General features: G+C 37.9%; 1 protein-coding gene across 1 annotated transcript in view; it reads right to left on the bottom strand.

Moving 5' to 3' along the window:
- Positions 1-24,878, bottom strand: part of LOC120779467 (zinc finger protein 2-like) — a 192,195-nt gene that overhangs the window by 20,474 nt on the left and 146,843 nt on the right. The window contains exon 6 of the mRNA XM_040111730.1: positions 23,062-23,243. Coding sequence (XP_039967664.1) covers positions 23,062-23,243 — 182 coding nt within the window. The remainder of the gene's footprint in view (positions 1-23,061; positions 23,244-24,878) is intronic.

Genomic DNA, 24,878 nt, shown 5'->3' with positions numbered 1-24,878 from the left:
CGATATTTAACCGTTATATAGTCTATCCGCGATGTGTTTCCTTTGAATTTATTTTAATTTGATTGTGAAATTTTTTGAAATGCTTTCTGTATCACGAAAAACAATTTATAATGTCACGCACGCGCGATATGGCTCTCACGTCACTGTAGACAGTCACAACTTTGAAGTCGTAGATGGTTTCGAATATCTTGGAACCAGTCTAAACACCACCAACAATGTCAGCCTGGAAATCCAACGCAGGATAACTCTTGCCAACAGGTACTACTTCGGACTAAGTAGGCAATTGAGAAGTAAAGTCCTTTCTCGACGAACAAAAACCAAACTCTATAAGTCACTCATTATTCCCGTCCTGCTATATGGTGCAGAGGCTTATAAGATGGCAGCAACTGATGAGTCGACGTTACGAGTTTTCGAGAGAAAGGTTCTCCGAAAAATTTATTGTCCTTTGCGTGTTGGCCATGGCGAATATCGCATTCGATGGAACGATGAGCTGTATGAGATATATGACCGCATTGACATAGTTTAGCGAATTAAAAGACAGCTGCTACGCTGGCTAGGTCATGTTGTCCGAATGGACGAAAACACTCCAGCTCTGAAAGTATTCGACGCCGTACCCGCCGGGAGAAGCAGAGGAAGAGGAAGACCTCCACTCTGTTCGAAGGACCAAGTGGAGAAGGACCAATTGCGCCACGTAGCGAAAAGAAGAAACGACTGGCACGCTGTTGTTAACTCGTCTATAATCACGTAAGCGGTGTCTACGCCAGTAAAGAAGAAGAATGCCATAAACCAATGCTTTCTTTAGTCAATGTGGAAAAGCGTTTCACATTCGCTTTCACGATGATTAATCATCCCTCAGAGTATTGAGATGAAAATTTAAAATTAAGTGCAACGAAATTTGGCTTTTTAACAACCAAAAGCCAAAGCCAAAACTTTCGAGGTCATTGATACCCCACCGCAGAGCTCTGACCTTAATCTCATTGATAATTTGTGGCTCCACCTAAAGAAAAAAGTGGCGAAAAAAGAGCCGAAAAATCGAACAGCACTGAAGTCTGCCATACTCGAAGAGTGGCCCAAGATCCCATTGGAATATGACCTACCAAAGTTGGTTCATTCTATTAAAAACGCCTTCAACATGTACATAGTATGCATTGTCACCAAAGTCCCAAAAGTGTTAAAGTCGTCTGGAAGGTTGGCATCCACTTTATCGGCTACTTGTTGACGCAGTTAATTGTTGCATAAAGTGCTCAAAGAACATAATGAACGTAATGGCCAAACTTGATCCTTATAATAAAGCTAAATTCTTGATTATGAAATGAAATGTGTTTAATTCGTCATTAATTACATGTCTAAAAAAATGTCTGTAAAATAGATCGTTCAATTTCGTACAATAAAATAATTAATTAGCTACGAAACTTAATGTTTGTAATAATTACTTACTTGCAAACATTTAAGTATTAAAAGTGGCCTCTGGCAGCATAAGCGAGAAATCATATTTCACATGGATGTGACATAGACAATTTTTTATACTCTGATCAGAGTATATTATGTTTACTACGTTGTTTGTAACACTCAGAAGAAAACGTCGGATGCCCTATATATAAAATCGGTCTGAATCGATTTAGACTTTTTCGTTTTTCTGCCTGCATATATGAGAACTAGTCTCTCAGGGTATTATAGTTTCGGAGCAGCCGAAGTTTTTTTTATTCTTTTTTTTTGCGTTTTGCTGATTACTGCATCTTTAATTTCAAATGAAATTTCTCCTTAAAATATTTTATGAAGGATTTCATTGGTTTTTTTGGTGTCAATGACAAAAGGACTCGAGAATATAAATATCATTCGTATACAGATTCGTAAACAATTCTCTGGCGTTCGACTTCACGTGTATTAGTGAATTAACTCCACGTGTCTTAATGAGTGTACATTTTACAGTTAATTTTTGCTTCATTACGCACGTGCTCGTTATGATAATTATCGGTACGTCGGTAATGTGTCATAATTTGCAATGACACACGTAGGACGCAAGCATTATTTATATGCAAATTAAGCATATTTATATGATAATCACTTATCGTTTCAAATGAGAGTTTTAATCAACGCATGCCATCATTGCCGACCCTTTAACTTGTTCTGTAATCATTCTTTCTAATTCACGCATTTCTTGATTGAGGAAATCTTGTATATGTAATGTACTACTAATTTTAAAGCCCAACATCAATTCGGCGCATTACATCAGGGTGAGTTGTTTGCATTTGACACATACATATGTACATATGCACACAGAGAAAGAAACTCATAAACTCTACAGACTGGGAATATTACGTTAAACTTAGGTTCATGTTATTCTAAATTAAACAGTTTTTTTGAGAGTCAACCACTCATATTCAACTCAATTTTTTATAAAAACGTATAACTATACTATATATTAATGAAAAATGTAAACCCACACACATAACAAACCACAGAACTAACATTTGTTATGAACAATGATATAATTTTAAAACAAGTTATTTTACGTTATGTTCTATATTTAACAATGGTGTACATACATAACAAAGCTAAATAAAAAGGTTTGTTAAAAATCTCGGCTAAACAAGCGTTGATACCACACAGCTTCAGTATTTTTTCCATATCTTTTAAACTTTTTGGACGCTTTTCTCTTATCCTTTACCCCACAAAATTCCAGCAGTTCCCAATTCGATTGCGATATGATTTCTTTCCTGGCTCCGAGAAAGACTCCATGAAAACTACCCAACACGTAACTTGGTTATAGATACCCACACTATTAAATCGGAAATAGCGAATGCTTTACGGTGAAGAGTTTTCCCTAAAACTGTGGCATTTCCTCATCCTGATGTACTCCAAATTTTGAGAGTTTTGTCCACTATAGCCGCTGTTTCTTAATTCCGGTAATGAAATGTGACTTTTTGGCTGGACGTCGCGCTAATACCGGTAATCTGAGTTTATTCAGGACACATTTCAGCATTTTGAAATCGATCAGTGGTTCACATCCGTTTAATTTGTTGCTCGTGACGAGACTTTACTTTTTTCGGACGCCCACAGCCGTTTTTGAGGTATGAAATAAAATTCGTATAATTTTTAATCACACTACGCGCACTTTCACTATCAATTGACGTTAATTTTTATATAAAGCTTTTCTGTTGGAAATACCATGCTCAACTTAATTGTTCTCACAACTTATGCAAAAGAAAATACCGCAAATACTGAAATAAACACGTGCAGAGACTAACGGTTTCAGAAATAAGAGTAATCTATTGTTGTCACATCAACATTCAGAAATAACAATCTATCGTTGTCACATAAAAACCAAAAACAAAACAAATAGTGAAATTGAGCGAAAAGTGGCAGTTTAAAAATGAAATATTTGAATGTACATACTGTATGTAGCAGGTTTGTCCGGAAAGTAATAGGACTAAGTCGATTTAAAAAAAGTTATTGAACTAATCTTTGCATTTCTTTAAAAACTTTAAAAATAGGCTCTTTCTGCATCGATGCAGCGCTGCCAGCGCGATTTCCAAGCATTGATGGCGTCACGGAAGGCATTCTACGGATTAGCCTTGATAGCCGAGGTGCATGCTGCTTGGATCCCCTTTCATCGACCTTTTCAGGCAAGGAAACAAAAAAGTCCGGGGGCCACATCTACGCTGTAGGGCGGCTGCGGAAGCGTTGGGATGCCGGCCTTGGTTAGGTAGCTGTTCACAAGAAAAGCCGGTGTGAGTCTGGACATTGTCGTGGTGCAACTTCCACCCACTTGAATCTTCGTTTGAGTCTTTAGAGGATTTCCACGTAAAACATGGGATATACCGTCGCCAGAAGGAACAAATTCATGGGGAATGATGCCTTTGATGTCAAAAAATATAATGAGAATCGTTTTCACTTTGGCTTTGCTGATTCATCAGCGATCTTTTCCCGGCCCTCCAAATAGTCCTGGTGCCACCGAAAAACACCTCCGTTTGCTAAAAAAAAACTTCTGGGTAAGCCTGACTGATCACATCAAACGTCTCTGGCGCAGATTTACCGAGTTTCACACGGAATTTAAAAGCGTACCTCTGCTCTGCTGCATTTTCAGCTTACATCACTCAGATGAAAACGTCGCGCGAAAATGTTTGTCCTGAATCTATAGGTGCTCGGAGACAACTGACCAGACGTTCGTTAGCTGGGAATACCCTCTATCTTGATAATTACTAAAAGTGCAATAACTTAATGAATATGGTAAATTAGCCACAAATATTAAACTACATAACCAGAATTTCAGGGAAGAGGTTTGTGGGAGCCGGTGTAAAAATTAAACAATGGGCGTGAAACCGCCCACTTTTAGGAGGAATTTTATTTCTCGAACACTATTTGAACTAATATGTGTGATGGTATGGGTCAGTCTGAGTTCTAGTTTTGAAATTCGAAATAATATTTTTGGGATAACCGCATGCCTTTTTGTCAAAAATGGGTAAATCAGGTCAATACTTCTCCAGATCGATCATGTTGTGATAGATGAACGACATGTCTCCAGTGTCCGGCCCAGTATGTGACGTGCGTACGCTCCGAAGACTTAATATCGACTCGGATCACTATCTACTTGCGACAGCTGGTACGATGGAGACTGTTGCGTCGCAGTGGAGAAAAAACAGGCAACACTAGCGGGGTGGGATAAATACCGAAAGTTGAAGAGGTAAGCGAACTGGAAAGTTCTAAAAAAAGATGAGGCGACTAACGGAAGGTTTCAAGACCAGAGCCTACTCTTTTGGGGCACAAAGTGGTGATCAAGTTGCTGACGCCCAGAGAATACTTAAATTATGGAGGGAACACTTCTCCAGCCTGCTGAATGGCAGTGAACACACAACTCCAGGAGAAGGAGAACCCGATTCCCCAATCGATGACGATGGAGCAGACGTTCCATTACCCGACCATGAAGAAGTACGAATAGCAATTACCCGTCTGAAGAACAACAAAGCAGCGTGGGCCGCTGAATTACCGGCCGAGCTATTCAAACACGGCGGCGAAGAACTGATAAGGGGCATGCAACAGCTTCTTATCTTCAACATGGTCGGACGAAAGCATGCCCAACGTTTGGAATTTAAGTGTGCTCTGCCCAATCCACAAAAAGGGAGACCCCACAATCTGCGCCAACCACCGTGGAATAAACCTCCTTAACATCGCGTATAAAGTTCTATCGAGCGTATTGTGTGAAAGATTAAAACCCACCGTCAACAAACTGATTGGACTTTATCAGTGTGCTATAGACCTGGAAAATAAACAACCGACCAGATATTCATCATGCGCCAAATTTTGGAAAATACCCGTGAAAAGAGAATCGACACCACCTCTTCGTCGATTTCAAAGCTGCTTTCGACAGCACGAAAAGGAGCTGCCTCTATGCCGCGATGTCTGAATTTGGTGTCCCTGCAAAACTAATACGGCTGTGTAAACTGACGTTGAGCAACACCAAAAGCTCCGTCAGGATCGGGAAGGACCTCTCCGAGCCGTTCGATACCAAACGAGGGTTCAGACAAGGCGACTCCCTATAGTGCGGCTTCTTCAACCTGCTGCTAGAGAAAAGAATTCGAGCTGCAGAACTTAATCGAGCAGGTACAATTTTTAATAAGATTTTTTGATGTACAGCTGCTGGCGTATGCCGATGATATTGATATCATCGGCCTCAAAACCTGCGCCGTTAGTTCTGCTTTCTCGACACTGGACAAGGAAGCAAAGCAAATGGATCTGGCAGTAAACGAGGGCAAGACGAAATATCTTCTGTCATCAAAGAAACAGTCGTCGCACACGCGACTTGGCTCTCACGTCCCTGTTGACAACTGTCAATGTGTTTTACGTGGGTATCTGCCTGCGAAGGCTCAAATCCACGGTGCTATCTATTGCTAGTAGCACATAGATCAAGTTAATGCGTTGATCAGCGCCCCAAAGTGTAAGTGCATGCACGACACTACACTCTGGAAGAAACCAAGGTATGAGTGCCGCCCCACACACATACACTTAGGTTCCAATCGGTTCGGGTGAAAACCAAAGGAAACACCCTAGCCACCTTGGTCGGGTTCGAGGCCCATCTAAAACCTCTGCCGTACTCTGGGTCCGGCACCCGGCCGCAGTGCGACTCCACATTGGACAATTGCCCTTCCTGCATTTAGGTGTAAACCACAGCCACCACGAATCTCCCCAAAGGCCAAGACCCAATGAGCAGACTGAAGCGAACTTCAGGGCGGCTGCTCCTCGTGGTACCATGTTTTAGTCTTTGGTGTGACCTGTAGCCCAAGCTTGCGCTTAGCTACTGCCAGTCGAGCCCCCAAAAATTCCGAGGAATTCTTAAGAACCCGACTGTATGATTTTTGTTATCCCTTTCATTTTTGTGTTTGTTATATAATCGCAAACCCATTCAATGAATTTGATAGTATTTTAGTATAGCACTTTTCTGACATCTCTCACCATGCCGACATTCAATAAACCAGACATGCGAATGTCGGACATAGTGCATTTTTGGATTTTAGTCGCCTCATACGACAGGCATGCCTTACCGCGGGAATATTCTTATCTCCCTCCCCGCAGGGAGGTCCCTGTTGACAGTCATAACTTTGAAGTTGCAGATAGTTTCGCATATTTGGGAACCAGCATAAACACCATCAACAATGTCAGCCTGGAAATCCAACGCAGGATAACTCTTGCAAACAGGTGCCACTTTGGACAGAGTAGACAATTGATTCCTCTCTCGACGAACAAAAGCCAAACTCTAAAAGTCGCTCAAATTCCCGTCCTGATATATGGTGCAGAGACTTGGGCGATGACAACAACTGATGAGTTGACGTTGTAAGTTTTCGAGAGAAAATTCTGCGAAAAATTTACGGTCCTTTGCCCGTTGGCCACGGCGAATATCGCATTCGATGAAACGATGAGCTGTAAGAGATATATGACGACATTGACATAGTTTAGCGAATTAAAACACAGCGGCTACGTTGACTAGGTCATGTTGTCCGAATGGACGAAAACACTCCAGCTCTGAAAGTATTCGACGCCGTACCCGCCGGGGGAAGCAGAGGAAGAGGAAGACCTGGACTCTGTTGGAAGGACCAGGTGGGGAAGGACCTGGCTACGCTTGGAATATCCAATTGGCGCCACGTAGCGAAAAGAAGAAACGCTTGGCGCGCTGTTGTTAACTCGGCTATAATCGCGTGAGCGGTATCTACGCCAATTAAAAAGAAGAAGAGTCCCTACACAATTTTATATACAAAGTAGTCTAGTGGTAGCTAATAGAGGTGAGGAAATTTGGCGAGACACATACAAAGAAAGCACGCCGACGTTGCAGAGAAAATCGATGGCAAAATTTCGATAAAAAAACGCAAGAAACATTCAAACTACAATATTACAAAATATGTAATGGGACAATCGGCGTCGGCTATAGTAAGAGTTAAAAAATATGATTTACTAGATGCATGCATGGAACTGGTAACCAAATATGGACGTCCACTTAAACTAGTAAAAGACAGCGGACTCCGCAAAATAATAAAACCTTTTTGCAAAACTGATTGTATTTCTATCAATCGCTAAAATATATAGGAAGAGGTTTTAAAAAGGGCAGCTAAACTACGATCTTACATCAAATCGAAGTAAGTAAGATATAATAAGGCGAATATGATATGCGTCGGAAACTTTCCAAATAAAAATGCGCAGAATATCCATGAAAGTCGACGGTTGCATACTGAGGAAGAAAAAGGAAATTATTGACGCAGGTTTACAAGGTAACTAAAAAAATATGTTTAAGATTTTTTGAATATACCAATGAGTAGTTTAAAGTTATTTAGGCGTTGAAGAAAATTATGATATTGATGACGGAGATGTATGACGAAGTTTTTAGTGAAGAAATTTCCGACGAAACCTTTCCAATTTCCATATTTGATGAACTTGAAGCAGACTTTTTAACCACAACATGATAAGTATCATTAGGTGTGCTGCACATACCCCACATTTAACAGTATCTAATTTTTTCAACGAGATTGATAAAATCCGCAGTAAAGTGAAAACCATGGTATAGAACCTCAGAACACCTACTTTGTTGAATCTGTAACGATTAGAAAACTTACATAAGCCAACTATAGAATGCGTGACTCGATGTGGGTCAACACACAACACGTTTAAACTTTCACTTGATTTAAAAATTGCTGACGAGATAAAAGAATTGCATAACGATTGGCAGCTGACTGAAAAATCTTGCGAAATTTTTAATCCAGCATATGATATTTTAAATTTCCAATTAAAAAAAATTAACTTTTATGTGATATGTTTTTGATTGGTATTCTTGGTAAAGCCACAAGTTACTGACTACATTAACAAAACGAGGGGAACATTTTTTAATTAATTCGAGTATTTCAGCTGCCGTTTATTTAGTCCCAGGTATCAGATTTTATTTTCAGACTCAGAAAAAGACTTAGCAAAAAAACATTTGAATAAAACTTTCGAATTCAAAACTATAATGCATTGTTTAGGAACTTCGGTGGAGTTCCCACAATCTAATTTAAGCTCAGACGATGAACTGGTATCAATACTAGAACATCTGAATAAAAAGGAAGCTTTACCAAATAGAAAGACCTAAAATTAAGTATAGACGAAGAATTATTAGAAGGCATTCTTTAAATAAACTAAATTCTGTCTAATCAAGCGCATCGTACAATTTATAAGCAATATTCCTAAGATAAATCGATGAAATCTAATATATGAAATGTGATTTTTCAAGTACTGATTCCATTTCACATTTGAATTTGATCTCAATAAAAATATGTATTATTATAGAACTAGATGACCCGTTCACGCTTTACTGTGGGACTACTATGTACTACCATCTATATAATTTCTATTAGTTAGATTATAACTATTAGTTAATGAGATATAGCATTTTTGTAAAGCAACTTGTGATAGTTTACAAAAAAATTAATCATAAAAGCATTTCGTGTGCTAATAAAGCATTGCTTTTTGCTGTTGAATTTGGTCTAAGCACCTGGGAAATCAACCGTTAAAAAGAGATTTGCTCAGTTGGAAAAAGGCGAAGTGAGCACCGAGGACAATGGCAAGGTTGTGACATCAGCCTTTTGGGATGCACGTGGTATAAAATTCATCGACGGATTACTGAGCTAGTTATAAACCATTGCATTGTGTATTTGGTTGCAGTTCTATTCTACTATTCCAAATATTTAGCAATTGTATTATTTTCGAGGAAAGATCAGTTTGAAATAGTTCGCATATATGTACTTCATCGTTTTCATTTAATTAAATATTCCTCGCTAGAGAATTCCGATCGCTGCTGAATTCAAAGTGCTATAGAGAGAACCACGGCCTTCGACGCACTATTTATGGCACGCTCCCGTCCTTCAAAACCCGGACAAAAGTGAGAATTACAAACTCCAGCGATTTTTTTAGTACCTAAGTAACCGTACTACAATGAACCGATTAAATTATTGACCTTCAGCCCGCTATATTGCCACACAAGTAGTCGGAACCTAGACTTCGTTCAGTACGCACGTCCTTATTCACGATACTCTCTATTGTTCTCGAAATTGCAAGTGGTTTTTGTGTTGCGTAAAGTGAATTCTGGAAAATATTTTTTATGGATTCTGGACAAAATGTATGTATTTAATATTGATAATGTAAATATTAATTTACATAATTTACATTTACATTTACATTATGGTATTATTTTTTTTTCGGGGAAAACCATGAATCATCAAAAAAACTAAAAATTTGTTTTTTTAATGTTTTAGAAATAAGTGGTTTTGTTATAGTGTCGGAGGAGGTCGAGCTATGAATTATTTGTTTTACTAAGTTACAAGGTTTCTACTTAACATACAAGCTTAAAAATTTTCCCCATCATCCCCTCTCTTTAAAAACAGCGCGTTGAATTAGGTTGATCACTTGCATAAAATGAGTACTGCTTTATTTGTTTTTAAAAATGAGCGACATCGGACTACAATCACAACTACTTCCCATGTAACACAATTTAAAATTCCTTTTGATTCTTTCACATTCCAGTACACAAATTAAGAAGTAATTGATAAAACAGAATACAACTTTGCGGTAATAATTCCCTTAAAGTATGCCACCTTTTGACCAAAAAATAACAATTCAGACAGAATAATATTTCTGCATTCCGAAAATGGGTTGAATCGGGCCAATATTTCCCTAAGCCCCATACACATAATATAAAGAATTTCGAACTTATAGGTGACTTTATGCTGGATATATCCGCCAATATTTGGGCCAACTCAATGAAACCTGCAGAACATGTTTTATTCATAACAGTGTATTTTTGCGCCTAAAATAAATACAATTGGGCGAAAGCTTGACCCTTCCCCCATATAACTATTAACAAGATTTTCGAACATCCACTTGACTTTGCTCCATATGATTAGTGTTTGTACATAAGGTACCCTAATGAAACTCAGGAAACATGTGTGGCATGTTAGTAGTATGTGGGATGAGCAAAAATAGATAAAATCTGGTCGATACTACCCCTTACTCAAATATATTCAATATAAAATGCGTCGGAGACCCTATAAAGTATATATATAAATGATCAGTATGTTGAGCTGAGTCGATTTTATCATGTTCGCCTGTCTGTCTGTCCGTCCGTCCGTCCGTCCGTCTGTATATATACGAACTAGTCTCTCAGTTTTTAAGATATCCTTTTGAAATTTTACAAACGTCATTTTCTTTTCAAGAAGCTGCTCATTTGACGGAACGGCCGATATCGGACCACTATAACATATAGCTGCCATATAAACTGAACGATCGGAATCAAGTTCTTGTATGGAAAACTTTCACATTTGACAATGTATATTCACCAAATTTGGTATTGATTATTTTCTAAGGCAACAATGTAATCTCCGAAGAAATTGATCAGATCGGTTAACTATAGCATAAAGCTACCATACAAACTGTACGATCGGAATCAAGTTATTGTATGGAAAACTTTCACATTTGACAATGTATCTTCACCAAATTTGGTATAGATTATTTTCTAAGGCAATAATGTAATCTCCGAAAAAATTGTTCATATCGGGTTACTATAGCCTATAGCTTCCATACAAACTGAACACATAGTTACTAAAAGAAATGCACCTGTGAAGGGTATATTAGCTTCGGTGCAGCCGAAGTTAACGATTTTTCTTGTTTTATTTTAATATATTGCATTATTATATTCAATCATGGATTTTTATTAATTTTCATTCATAAAATCACTTTAAATAATTTTGTCCGGTTTTTGAAACCAAATGCTCCTATATGCGCCGCCCCGGCCGGACGGTACCACCGCAAAAGAAAAAAAATATACATTTAAAACGTAAGCTGTAAAGGCCCATATAGATCTATATTAAGTCAACAAGGTAATTAAGGTATTTAATTGGATAACCATTAATACTGTATTGGTTAAAATCGCTTCGAAAATTAGCCATTATTTGTCGTAAAAAGTAAAGTTATCGGGGGATATCCGTTAGAGATAGACATACATGTATGTACCATCGCGGAGTTTTCTGTAGAATTTTTCAATGTGTGCAATACTTAATACATTATTTTGATAAGTCTCGTAGGGTTTGCAATGTAATCCATATTAATATTATAAATGTGAAAGTAACTCTGTCTGTCTGTTATTCTTTCACGCCTAAACGGCTGAACGGATTTTGATGAAATTTGGTATGGTGATAGATGATAACCTAGAAATGGTCATAGGCTATAAATAATCACGCCATCGTTCTTAGGGGGTAGGCAGTAGGCAGATAACTAAATTGAGTTAGTGATTTTTAGTCGTTTTTGTTTGGACTTTTGCTATTTCACGTCTAAACGGCTGAACGGATTTTGATGAAATTTAGTAGATGGTTACCTAAAAACGGATATATGTAAGATCAAAATAATCACGTCATCGTACTTAGGGGGTAGGAAGTAGGCAGAAAACTGAATTGAGTTAGTGATTTTTTTATGGTTTTTGCAGGGAGTTTTGCTTTATCATGCCTAAACGGCTGAACGGATTTTGATGAAATTTAGTTAGGAGATAGATAGTACTTAGTTACATTTTTATTATTAGATAGTTTAGGTAGCTGTTAGATGTAGGTATTTTCTTAATCAATCATGCATATCTCTAGGTTTACTCAGATACGTATTCTTTATTTGTGTAGTCGCTTTCATTTGTTAATTCTCATTCATGTGCATGTTCACATGTATGTAGCATAGTTTTTATGCTACATGGTGTGGTATTGTTTTCAAGTGCACATGTTGTGTGACCTTGGGTTTGTTTTAATGTGAGTACATTTACAAACGGTTGCTAAAATCTATTGTAAGAACCCATGGGTTATCATATGTAAACATTTTATCCTTAGTAATGCTTGTGATATTGTTTGTTGAATGCTATTGTTTTGCATGACAATGCATTTTAAGGGGTCCCGGTGGTCTAGAACGCTCAAATTAAGGGTGTTTTCTGAATTTTTAAGGTTTAAAAAAAGGGCAATCAATTTAAAATTTTTGCAGTTTATTTATACATTTATAAAAAGTACAAAAATATTTCTTTTTAAAATTTTTAAAATATTAAAAGTGGCGCCCAAAATACCAATTTTAAAAAACTACTCCCGGTGCCGTTGTTTTGACTCTTCTAAACATCTGAAACATAAAAACCAAATAAATTATTACTCAGTAGGAGTGCAGCTATCGCTGGTAATACAACCACAAAATAAAATTGAAAATTAAAAAAATTTCGCGCTTTTGAAGTTCAGATTCTGAAAACAGCTATTTTTGGTAGTAGGTGATCGTAGCCCCCGCGATAGATATTGATCTTATAAACACCATATTAAAATTTCAAGTGATTCGGAAGGACAGTTTTTTTTATCAACGGCACGCCGAAAAAAGTAGTTTTGAGATACCGCGCGCTACCTGCTAAAACGGCTATAGAAGCTAAAATAATGTGAATATCCTTCCATAAATTTTACAGTATATTCTTAAAGGACTATACTTTCCAACCAACCAAAAAAAAAAATCGATTTTTTGAAAATTCTAGACCACCGGGACCCCTTAAGTATGTGTCTGTTTATGTATTTGCTTTGTACTGTCTCAGCATTGGTGCAGATAAGCCTGTTGAATTTATTTGAACATAGTTTTTTAGGTTCAATACGTTATTGATTGATTTAGATATATAGGCAGAGCTCGAACTGCAAAAGTTGCTAGAAGCAAAGAATCTGAAGAGCAGCCTCAGACGCGTCAGATGTTAGATTCTCAGCGCCACGCATCTCAAAGGGCCTCTGAGACGTTTACGCAGGCTCAGGCCCGTCAGACCCTGGATGCTGAACGCCACGCATCTCAAAGAGCTTCTGAGACAGTGGAACAGACTCAGACCAGTCGAGTTTTAGATGCCGAACGTCACGCGCAATTGATTGCGAAGATTCACAAAGACGACGTCTTTTAAATGCTGAACGGCACACAGAAAGAAGACGTACGTTTTCAATGAGTACGTGGAAGGCATTTAATGGTGCCACTTTTGAGTATGACCCTTTGGTCGACTATGTTAATCACCGATTGGTTATCATTGAGAGAATGGAAAAAAATGTAGATATTGTGAAGCACTGAAATAGAAAGAAGAAACTCCAGGTATGTGCTGTTCTGGTGGAAAGGTTAAAATTCCATTACTTGGCGAGCCAGAGGAACCTCTTAAATCTTTACTTTTATTTTTATACGACAGTAACGAATCGCGCCGGTTTTTAAGCAGGATTAGAAATTCTTGCTTTCAGATGACGTCATTTGGTGTAGATAAAGAGGTCGTAATGCTTGGATTTTCACCTACTTTTACCATCCAAGGACAGGTGTATCACAGGATTGGTTCCTTACTTCCCGCAAATAATGAACAACCAAAGTTTTTGCAACTTTAGTTCATGGGCGAAGAAGAAAACGAAGCTGATCGCAGGTGTCAAAATATACAAGGAATCGAAAGGGATACTGTTTTAAAATCCAGAGAATGTTGCATGAACATAACCGCCTTATCAATACTTTCAAAACAGCACTAGAAAGAATGCCGGGAGATGATATAGGTTGGTGATGCACCCCGATCGCACACCAAGGGGGGAACATGAAAGACGGTATAATGCACCGTTAATAAATGAAGTCGTAGCCATGGTTACAGGCGTACAGTTTGCTTCCCGTGATATAGTTTTACAGGCCCGAGATGACACATTAACCAGGGTGCCTGATACTTATGTATAAATTTTATGATGCGTTGCAATATCCGATCATATTTAGTAAGGGACAAGAGTGGTACCGCTTTCAAGTTCCTCAAATTAATCTTGTAACAGGCCTTCCCTTGCATAACAAAAAGGTTTCATGCATGGATTTTTACGCCTATAACATGATGATACGATAAAAAGCCTTTAACATTTTTCAAAGATGCAAGCAACTGGCCAATCAGTTTTGCGTTGACATGTACGTTAAAGTTGAAAGCGAGAGGTTACGGTACATATCATTAAATTAAACTAAACTAAGAGCAAAGAATTACATCCATCTTCAAGACGCTGTGGCAAATTACGCCAATTTAAATCCAAATGATCATTTTACCGTCTTCATTTGTAAATAGCCCGCGGTACTTACACGAATATACTCAGGACGCGTTTGTTTATGTGCGTCCACATGGTCGCCCTGACTTATTCGTCACCTTTACTTGCAACACAGCCTGGCCCGAAATAGTCAATGAGTTGATGCCGGGGCAAAGCGCAATAGATAGACATGATGTAGTCGCAAGAGTTCTTAGACTAAAAGTTAAAAAACTAATGGATGTGATTAATAAAGGCCGAGTGTTCGGAGAAGCGCGCTGCTTTATGTACTCTGTCGAATGGCAGAAAAGTGGACTGCCACATGTCCATATATTGTTGTGGTTAAAAGATAAGTTACGACCCGATCAAATAGATAACATAATCAGCGCTAAAATTCCGGATCCAAACATTGACAGGACTCTCCATGACATTATTGTAAAAAATATGATTCACGGCCCAAGCGGACCCGAAAATCCACAGAGACCCTGCATGAAAGACGGAAAATGCACAAAAAAATTTCCTCGCAAGTAAGTGAAAGAGACCGTTCACAACGACCACGGATACCCGCAGTAACGTAGAAGAGCGCCAGCAGACGGTGGTCGAACAGCAACCTTGAAGCTCCGAAATGGTAGCGACGTTACTGTTGATAATAGTTGGGTAGTCCCCTATTCACCACTTTTATCAAAAATGTTTAACGCCCACATAAATGTTGAGGCATGCGGTTCAGTATATATATCAAGTTTTTTTCAATTTTAGAAATACTGATCTTGCGAATCCCGTTGATGAGGTACAAATTTATCAGCAACGAAGCCGTGTGGCGTCTGTTAGGATTTCCGTTGCACGAAAGGCATCCCACCGTGATACATCTCAGCGTGCATTTAGAAAATGGTGAACGCGTTTATTTTAATGAACACAATTTCCACGAACAAATAACTACTCCGCCAAAAATCACTCTCACTGCTTTTTTATCTTTGTATCAGAGATCAGATTGCAAAAACTCTTCATTATGTCGAGGTGCCGAGGTATTATACTTGGGATGCAAACTTGGAAACGTCGCATTCAAGGTACTTCTGTTCAGGATTGGCCTGGCGTCAAACCTGGAGATGCTTTAGGACGAGTTTATACAGTTCATATTAATAACATGGAATGTTTTTGTCTACGGATGCTTTTACACCATGAGCAAGAAAATTACTGGAGAATGATAACCATTGGGATGTGACACTGGAAGAAGCTGCTTAATGTAGATCAGCAGGCAAGATGAGAGAGCTATTTGCTGTATTAGTAGCGACATGTGGTCTTTCAAATCCTCAACAATTGTGGGATAAATACAAAAATTAAATGATGGACGATATATTGCACAGATTACAAGAGCGAAATCCCAATGTCACGTACAGTGATTTAATTTACAATGAGGATCTGACAAAAATGGAAGACCAGATTAAAACAATTTCTGGAAATGATTTATCAGATTATGGAATGAACAGACCATAGAGAACCTAGGAAATCAGTAGCGATTTAATACGGGAACTAGATTACGATACTGCTTCCTTACAACAACAATTAACAGAGTCTGTTCAACGTTTGAACCCAGAACAGAGGTTAGTATTTGACAATGTTGTCAAAAAAATCGAAGATGGCGAAGGTGGTTTGTTATTTGCCAGTCTGTAATATAAGTAAAAACAGCGAGCGTGGACGTATGTTGCATCAATGTAAATTATTAGTTTGGGATGAGTGTGCCATGTCCCACAAAAGAGCAATTGAAGCTCCAGATCGGACTTTGAAAAACATCAAGAGTAATCTAAATATAATGGGGGGATGGTGGTACTTTTAGCGGGCGATTTTAGACAGACTTTGCCGGTTATCACTAAAGGCACCCCTGCAGATGAAATAAACGCGTGTTTAAAAGCGTCAACGTTATGGGTGCACGTAACAACGTTTAGTCTGTCTACAAATAAGAGAGTGCAACTACACAATGATGTACAATCTGGACAATATGCTGCTGCTCTTCTTAAAATTGGAGAAGATCGTATGGCAAAGGATGGTAATGGACATTGGATCGTGAATTCTGCAATGTTATGCATAATACAGATGATCTAAATAACTTCGCCTATAGCGTACTGCTAACTAAATGAGGAATAGAGAATGGTTATGTGAAAGAGCAATTTTAGCGCCGACGAATGAAATGGTGGGACAAATAAACGAGCAAATTATGTCACGCGTGGGAGGTGATATTGTTGAGTTTTTCTCTGTAGACACTGTAATGGATACTGAACAAGTAACATCATACCCTGTAGAATTTCTTAATTCTTTAGAACTGTCGGGAGTACCTCCAAACAAACTGTGGCTGAAAGAAGGCGTTCCTGTCCTTTTGGTGCGGAATTTAGATGCACCAAGACTGTTTGCACACGGTTGCAAATAACACACCTCGGTCGCAATATTGTAAAAGCAATCAATATGACTGGAATGGCAAAAGGAGAGAATGTTTTAATCCCCCGTATACTCATAATTCCGACAGATTTGCTATTACAGTTTAAGAGATTACAGTTTCCGCTGAAAATCGCATTCGCTATGACGATAAATAAAGCTCAGGGGCAAACATTAAAAGTAGCCGGCATTAATTTAGAAAATATCTGTTTTTCTCAAGGACAATTATACGTGGCTTGCTCACGTGTTTCAAGTCCACAGAATCTCCATGTGTTGGCCAGAGAGGGAAAAACAAAGAACATAGTTTACAAAAATGTACTACAGTAATAAGGCCTCTTATTTTTAGCTTCCAACATTATTATACTACTTACATTAAGTTAGTACTTCCTACGCAGACGATTTTGCGGATGTCACGCTGTCTAACATCGGGGGTTGGCAGGTAGGTAGTTAGTGATATTTTAAACCAATTTACATTATTTACTTTTTATATTTACTAAGGAAACATTCGGAGCTATCCATTATGTGCTTAGGTTGCTTTTGAAGAAATTTTGATGGGAAGTTGAGGACCGGAACACGATAGTGGGACATTGTTGCAGGGGGCTTACAGCCGGGAGAAAACGAAAAAACTTATGCGGACGAAGTCGCGGGTAAAAGCTAGTATGTACATTAGGGCGGGTCGATTTAAAAATCGCCCATTGCTCTATGAAAATCGTATTCTAGGGATCAAAATAAGATACTTTGCCGAAGGAACCATACCTCTAATACGAATTTTGATGTCCCCCAATTTGGGTCCAACTTTTGGGTAGGGGCAAATTTTGAAAAATCCCACTTTGACCCATTTAGACTGCTCCAATCGAGTCCAAATGTATGACCGATCCCCACTAACTTTGGACGGCCGATCCACCCATGCCAGTGGCACACCCCCTGGAACTCCCCTGGGGTGTTCCCCATACAATCATTTCAAAAAATCACCATTTTTGGTGATTTACTGGAAAAAATCAGCTAAATTGCTATGCATTTTCTTTATTTTTATTTATTTATTTATAATAATATCTATTTTTTCTCTTAAGAATTGTATTTAGTCAGAACATATGTAAATGAAAAAAATTAATTTAAGTGATGATCTTAAACTAACAATAGACAAGAAAAAATTATGTTTGCCCGAAGATCAATTCTGAATTGATTGGTTACGTAGGACTGGAACATGAAACCGCTGAATGCAAAACAACCAAATTAAATGGTTTCTTCAACGATAAAAATATATCACTGGATACATTAATTGGAATATACACTGACGGTGAGCCAACAAACACTGGCCCACGCGGTGGAATCATACGACGATTCGAATTGCTGTTAAAAAGACCATTGCATTGGTTTGTTTGCCTTCTACACTTCAACGAACTTCCGTTTCGGCATTTGTTTGAAGCTTTGGATAAATCAACCAGATCGGCAACCGGAAAACTGAGCCGTCAAATCGAAACTTGTGAAACTCTTCCTGTAAGTTATTGCTATCACTCCTTTATTATGATTGTCAACCATTTTTATACTCTCGCAACAATGTTGCTAAGGAGAGTATTATAGTTTTGTTCACATAACGGTTGTTTGTAAGTCCTAAAACTAAAAGAGTCAGATATGGGGTTATATATACCAAAGTGATTAGGGTGACGAGTAGAGTTGAAATCCGGATGTCTGTCTGTCCGTCCGTCCGTCTGTCCGTCCGTCCGTGCAAGCTGTAACTTGAGTAAAAATTGAGATATCATGATGAAACTTGGTACACGTATTCCTTGGCTCCATAAGAAGGTTAAGTTCGAAGATGGGCAAAATCGGCCTACTGCCACGCCCACAAAATGGCGGAAACCGAAAACCTATAAAGTGTCATAAGCCATAAATAAAGATATTAAAATGAAATTTGGAGCAAAGGATCGCATTAGGGAGGGGCATATTTGGACGCAGTTTTTTTGGAAAAGTGGGCGTGGCCCCGCCTCCTACTAAGTTTTTTGTACATATCTCAGAAACTACTATAGCTATGTCAACCAAACTCTACACAGTCGTTTTCTTCAGGCATTTCTATATACAGTTCAAAAATGGAAGAAATCGGATAATAACCACGCCCACCTCCCATACAAAGGTTATGTTGAAAATCACTAAAAGTCCGTTAACCGACTAACAAAAAACGTCAGAAACACTAAATTTTACGGAAGAAATGGCAGAAGAAAGCTGCACCCAGGCTTTTTTTAAAAATTGAAAATGGGCGTGGCCTCGCCCACTTATGGATCAAAAACCGTATCTCAGAAACTACTAGACCGATTTCAATGAAATTCGGTATATAATATTTTCTTAACACCCTGATGACACGTACGAAATATGGGTGAAATCGGTTCACAACCACGCCTTCTTCCAATATAACGCTATTTGGAATTCTATCTGATGCCTTCTCTGTATAATATATCTATACATTAGGAACCAATGACGATAGCGGAATAAAACTTTACAAAAACACGGTATTTGAAAAATATATAAATGACGTATAATGAAATCTCGATTATCACTTTATCATGCGAGAGTATAAAATGTTCGGTGACACCCGAACTTAGCCCTTCCTTAGTTGTTAATTATTTTATTATTATATATTTTTAGGTGGTGGACGGCTTCCAGAAAATTGAGTTGCAAAATATGCCCCCTGCTCCAGAAAAATAAGAATTTTCCACCGATTCGAAGTACTTATACGACATGGCCCATGCAATTTCTAGCGGCGTGGTTCCGGTGGATCTGGCTAACATCAAACCAGGGAAAATTGTACATTCTCGGTGGCTCACCAAGGCCGCTAGATTATTGCGATTATATGTGACAACGGAAAATCCAGATGCAAATTTAAGAATTCTGGTTGAATTTATAATTAAATGTTATGTGCCAATGTACTTCAATATCAAGTATTACAGCTCTGTCGTGTACGGCAGTGCATTATTTTTCAAGTTCATTGGTTGGTCACGATTTGAAGAACCTCGTTTACGCAAAATTGTCAGCCAAGTAATTAATGATAATTCATATTATGCGCATTCGGAAAATATCTTGTTATCAATGTTGTTTGATGATAGGAAAGAAAAGCGCGACTGTGCCATCAAGAAAATTCTGCGCTATCGAACCGATGTTGACGAGACAATGGTACTTAGAGTTTATAAAAAACCAGATATAAACTTTAATTGCACAAGTTATACGGAAATGATCAATTTGAATGATATAAATATCGTATTTGAACCACCATTCACGCGAAGCATTCCGTACGATACATTGAAAGAATATTTAAATCAGGATGATCCACCGTTTAATGATCCAAAAATTCCATCACACATACAAGGAACGGAACGACATGTTCAATTGCTAGCTAGCGTTTCCAAACGGGTTATACCGGAAAATGTAGAGGCTGTTATGGCGACGACATTAGAGAGCCGTGCGCAATTGCCCAGACTTGAAAGTAAAAAAGACTTCAACCAATAATTTTTATTAATTTCTTTTCTATAACTCATTTAAATTAATTTTTTTCATTTACATATGTTCTGACTAAATAAATTTCTTAAGAGAAAAAATAGATATTTTTATAAATAAATAAAAAAAAATTAAGAAAAAACATAGCAATTTAGCTGATTTTTTCCAGTAAATCACCAAAAATGGTGATTTTTTGAAATTATTGTATGGGGAACCCCCAGGGGAGTTCCAGGGGGTGTGCCACTGGCATGGGTGGATCGGCCGTCCAAAGTTAGTGGGGGTCGGTCATACATTTGGACTCGATTGGAGCACTCTAAATGGGTCAAAGTGGGATTTTTCAAAATTTGCCCCTACCCAAAAGTTGGACCCAAATTGGGGGACATCAAAATTCGTTTCAGAGGTATGGTTCCTTCGGCAAAGTATCTTATTTGGATCCCTAGAATATGATTTTCATAGAGCAATGGGCGATTTTTTTGCTTCCCCACAAATCGACCTGGCCTAATGTACATATATAATATAACAACTATTGGTATGTTTCACACTAGGTGAGGTAAATGTACTCATTTTGGTAATTAACGCTGCAAAGTCTTAATAAATATTAAACATGAATTTGATCTCATTTAAAAAACATTTTATTTTCGTACATACATATGTATATGCATATGGGGTTTTTTATACCTATTATTATAACAAAACTGAACCATTTGAACCGAACTGCGGTGCTTTCTAAGTGGTTCGAACCACTGAACTGAACTGAGTCGATTTTTGCAGCCCTGGGAGTTTTTCAACTGAGCCAAGCTAGCAGAAAACGAGGACTTCTGGAAGAAGTATTAAGATGTCCTGAGGGAATACAAAAAGTTGGGGCGCAGGACAAGACAAAAATCCTGGATGAAATTTGTGGCAGCTTTAAAAAGGCCCACGATGTGGTAAAGCTCAGGAAACTATTATCTAAAAGCAGGAATAATGGGATGCCCAACTCTCCTGTCACTGGAAATGTGAGAGCCGCTCACCTACCGAACTTTTACAGTTGACTGGATTGGGTAGGTTTTGACGTTTTGCAATTGGAATGACTGGAACGGCCAAATTGAAATTATACCAAAAATATATGTGAACGGAGAAATTTCTTGCCGCCGTTCAAGATCGTTAATAAAAATTTAAAACAATAAAAATCAAAGAAAATGCGAAATTTAAACATATTTCATGAAACGTTTTGTAATTTGATGCATAATAGAAATCGTTTTCTATTACAAATGATTAAAAACATTTATTAATTGAGAACTAACAGGCTTAATTCACCTTATTAAGTATTGAAAGATCGAAAGTCGGTTGTTTTAATTTATCATAAAATCATAAAAAAGGATTTAAGTGGTTTCGCCATATATTAAAAGTCCAATATATAATAATTTGCAATCGTAATAAACGTTGTGCGTTTTAATTTAAATGCCCAAAAATTCTTATTTTGTTCGATGTGGCCACAATGGAAAATGTTATAAAAAACGCTTATTTTGAGGCGCTCTCACACTGGAATAAGTTGGGCATCCCATTATTCCTGTCTAAAAGCCTCGCCTCTCTCAGTCTAATTCGCAAGAGCTGCGGAGAGCGAAGAGACAACTGTGAGAACTCAATAGAAGACCTAGTCAGCGTGCACTTTTCTTGCTGTAAGCAATAAGTCTAGGTAAGTCCCAGCTGAATACTGATGAAAACTTTCGATTCTTCCGATTCTTCGATGCATACAAATCTCCCCTGCGGGTCTGGAGTTGAAGCCAGAAATAGCGGATATTCTTGTATTCACAAGAAAATGCAAAATCTCTCCATGGAGGTAACCTTCGGTAAATGTGACACAACTCTCTCTCATGGACCGCACCAAGCACCTTGGGAAAGCGTTGGACAGCAAACTGCCGCGCCACTGAAGTATATTTCAAGCAAAGGTCTTTGTTATTGCGAAAGCCGCGAAGCTAGCCTCTCTTAGAGACAACTCCAGAGTCAACATTTATGTGGGCAACATTGTCTATACGACTATCTGGACAGAAGCATGGTAAGGAAAATCAAAACACGTTGGAACAAGTGTACAACGGTAGACCAGAAGTACACAAAATTCCTACGGACACTGGATAGAATGGACTGCAGAAACAAGATCGGAATACACGCTGGTTACTAACACGCGGCGGCACACGATTGCATAATGGGGCTGACAAATTGAGAAGAACGGTCACAGAGTCTATTGAAATTCACGTCAAGCCCAGGTATCATAAAGGATGACTTCTCTTCATGGGCCTCACAGCGGAACTTCATCTGATATAACAAAATACCAAACTAGTATCTACGTGGGTCATTAGCTAACTAGACTGATCTAACCTAATTATTTGGGTTTTAATATAATTATGAAACTTAATACTTAACCAATTTTCTATCCATCTTCTCTTAACCCCATAATGTACTTACTGTGGTAAATTTTCTCAAAAAATGCAAAAACAATAAATTACTATGTATATATATTGAGTTATTGCAAGTAACAGTCATATAAAATGAGTTGGAATATCCGTGTTATGAAAAGACTTGATAGATGAAACATAATAAGTTTACTTACCTGACAAACAGTAGCCACAAGCACTCTCACCATCCGGGTGTTTTTCACGCATATGAATCTCGAGTGTCTCCTGATATTTGTAGTGCCAATTGCATTGAGGACATTTCAATGTTTTACAAGAATTGCGAGTTGACATTTGAACGCCGGTGTTAAGTCGCGTTGAATTTAAAATCATTTCGCACCTGCCACATAAACAAACAAGAGATAAGTATTGGGAGATTTTAACATTATTTTATTTATTTATATGACAAGACTTTTAGATTAATTCGGCAATGTAATTTCAATTAATATATCCACTTTTTATATTATTTATTCTGATGAATATTATGATTATTTCATATACTATAATACAGTGTATTCCAATTGCATAAATATTTGATTCTTAATTTTGTTTTTATATTAATTTCGCATTTATCTGTGTGCTGTTGCTACCAGAAATTGTATGGTCTCTCAAGTATCGACACACTCTTAATAATAATAGTAATTACTGATAATAAAAAATTACCAATGCTCATGCATATTTATTCTATGCTTTTGTGAAGAGCATTTGGGGCTGTGCAAATCGGTAGCTAATGAGATACCCGCAGCACTGGGTAGGTGAGTTTACTGTATGCCTGTCGCTGTATCAGCTGCGATACAGTCTGTTGTAACAATACGGGACATATTTTTATTTATATTCATGCAATTGTTCATTTATGTTATGAAAGAGGTTGCGTATTTGATTTAATTGAGATTGCTTCATCGGTTTTACGTTTGGTTAGTGTGTTGGGATTTCCGTAATTCCCCAGAGATGCAAACGAGGCAAAACGTACGCTTAATTCTGCAGAAGGGGATGGAATCCCACGATGCGTCATAGAAAAGGCAGTTATGTAGGCATGTATGTACGAAGTTTTTCAATACTTTGATGAAATAATTTAAGCAATGAGTTTATGAAGTCCCAAGTAATTGCCTATTGTATGAATTCATTGAAAGCTATGCAAAATATCCTAGAGGCAATTAACGCTTGCTATTTGTAAGTACGATATACGTTGCTCCGATAACGTGCTCATTTATTTGATTAAGCATAAAAATATTTAAAACATGCAAAGGAAATATATACGAACTAGAAATATAGTACATTGAGTTCGGTCGAACCGAAGCCAGAATATTTGAATACTTGATTTTGATCAGAACAATATATTCGAATATTGTAGCACTGTCTTATAATATAATAATATATGCCGAAGATTCGGGTTGGTCGATTTTTGATAAAAAGGAGTTTAACTTGCTACATTATCCAGAACGACAGCCGGTTCTAGGTTAACGAAATTGACCGGATTTTATTCGGCCAAGGTCTATTGTATCGGTTATCTAAGCCCATTTGGATCGGTAAATTTTAGATTAAACGTTGATGTCGTGATTATTTGTGTTCATTTGGATAAGATACTTCGCCAAAGCTTTGCTACATCTGAAGTCCTAAATTCTATCATGTAGTCTTTCTGCCATTGTAGTCATTCTGTATCCTCTGTTTCTTTCCTTAGACTTGGCTAACTAAGTCGTAAAGGTATATTCTTTCAGCAATGTTAAGGAATGCAGTTGAGTGGAAGATTGGCGACAGTATTATACTTCTAAAGAATTTTTTTTATCAAGGCGTATTTCGCTACCAGGGGTGATAAATGTAACGTAAATAGTTCAAGGGGGTGGTTATAACCATTTCATATAAAGTTTGCTCTTTTAGTATGAACCATTGAAATTCTTGCTTCCAGTATTTTCAAAACATCTCTCTGGGTCTACGTACGTTCGTTTAGATCCAGGGTATGTTGCTATTGCGAAATGGC

The sequence above is a fragment of the Bactrocera tryoni genome, unplaced genomic scaffold, assembly GCF_016617805.1.
Source record: "Bactrocera tryoni isolate S06 unplaced genomic scaffold, CSIRO_BtryS06_freeze2 scaffold_11, whole genome shotgun sequence".
Taxonomy (NCBI): Eukaryota; Metazoa; Arthropoda; class Insecta; order Diptera; family Tephritidae; genus Bactrocera; species Bactrocera tryoni.
Note: the sequence above shows the minus strand (reverse complement) of the source record. Positions and strands in the feature narration are given on the sequence as shown.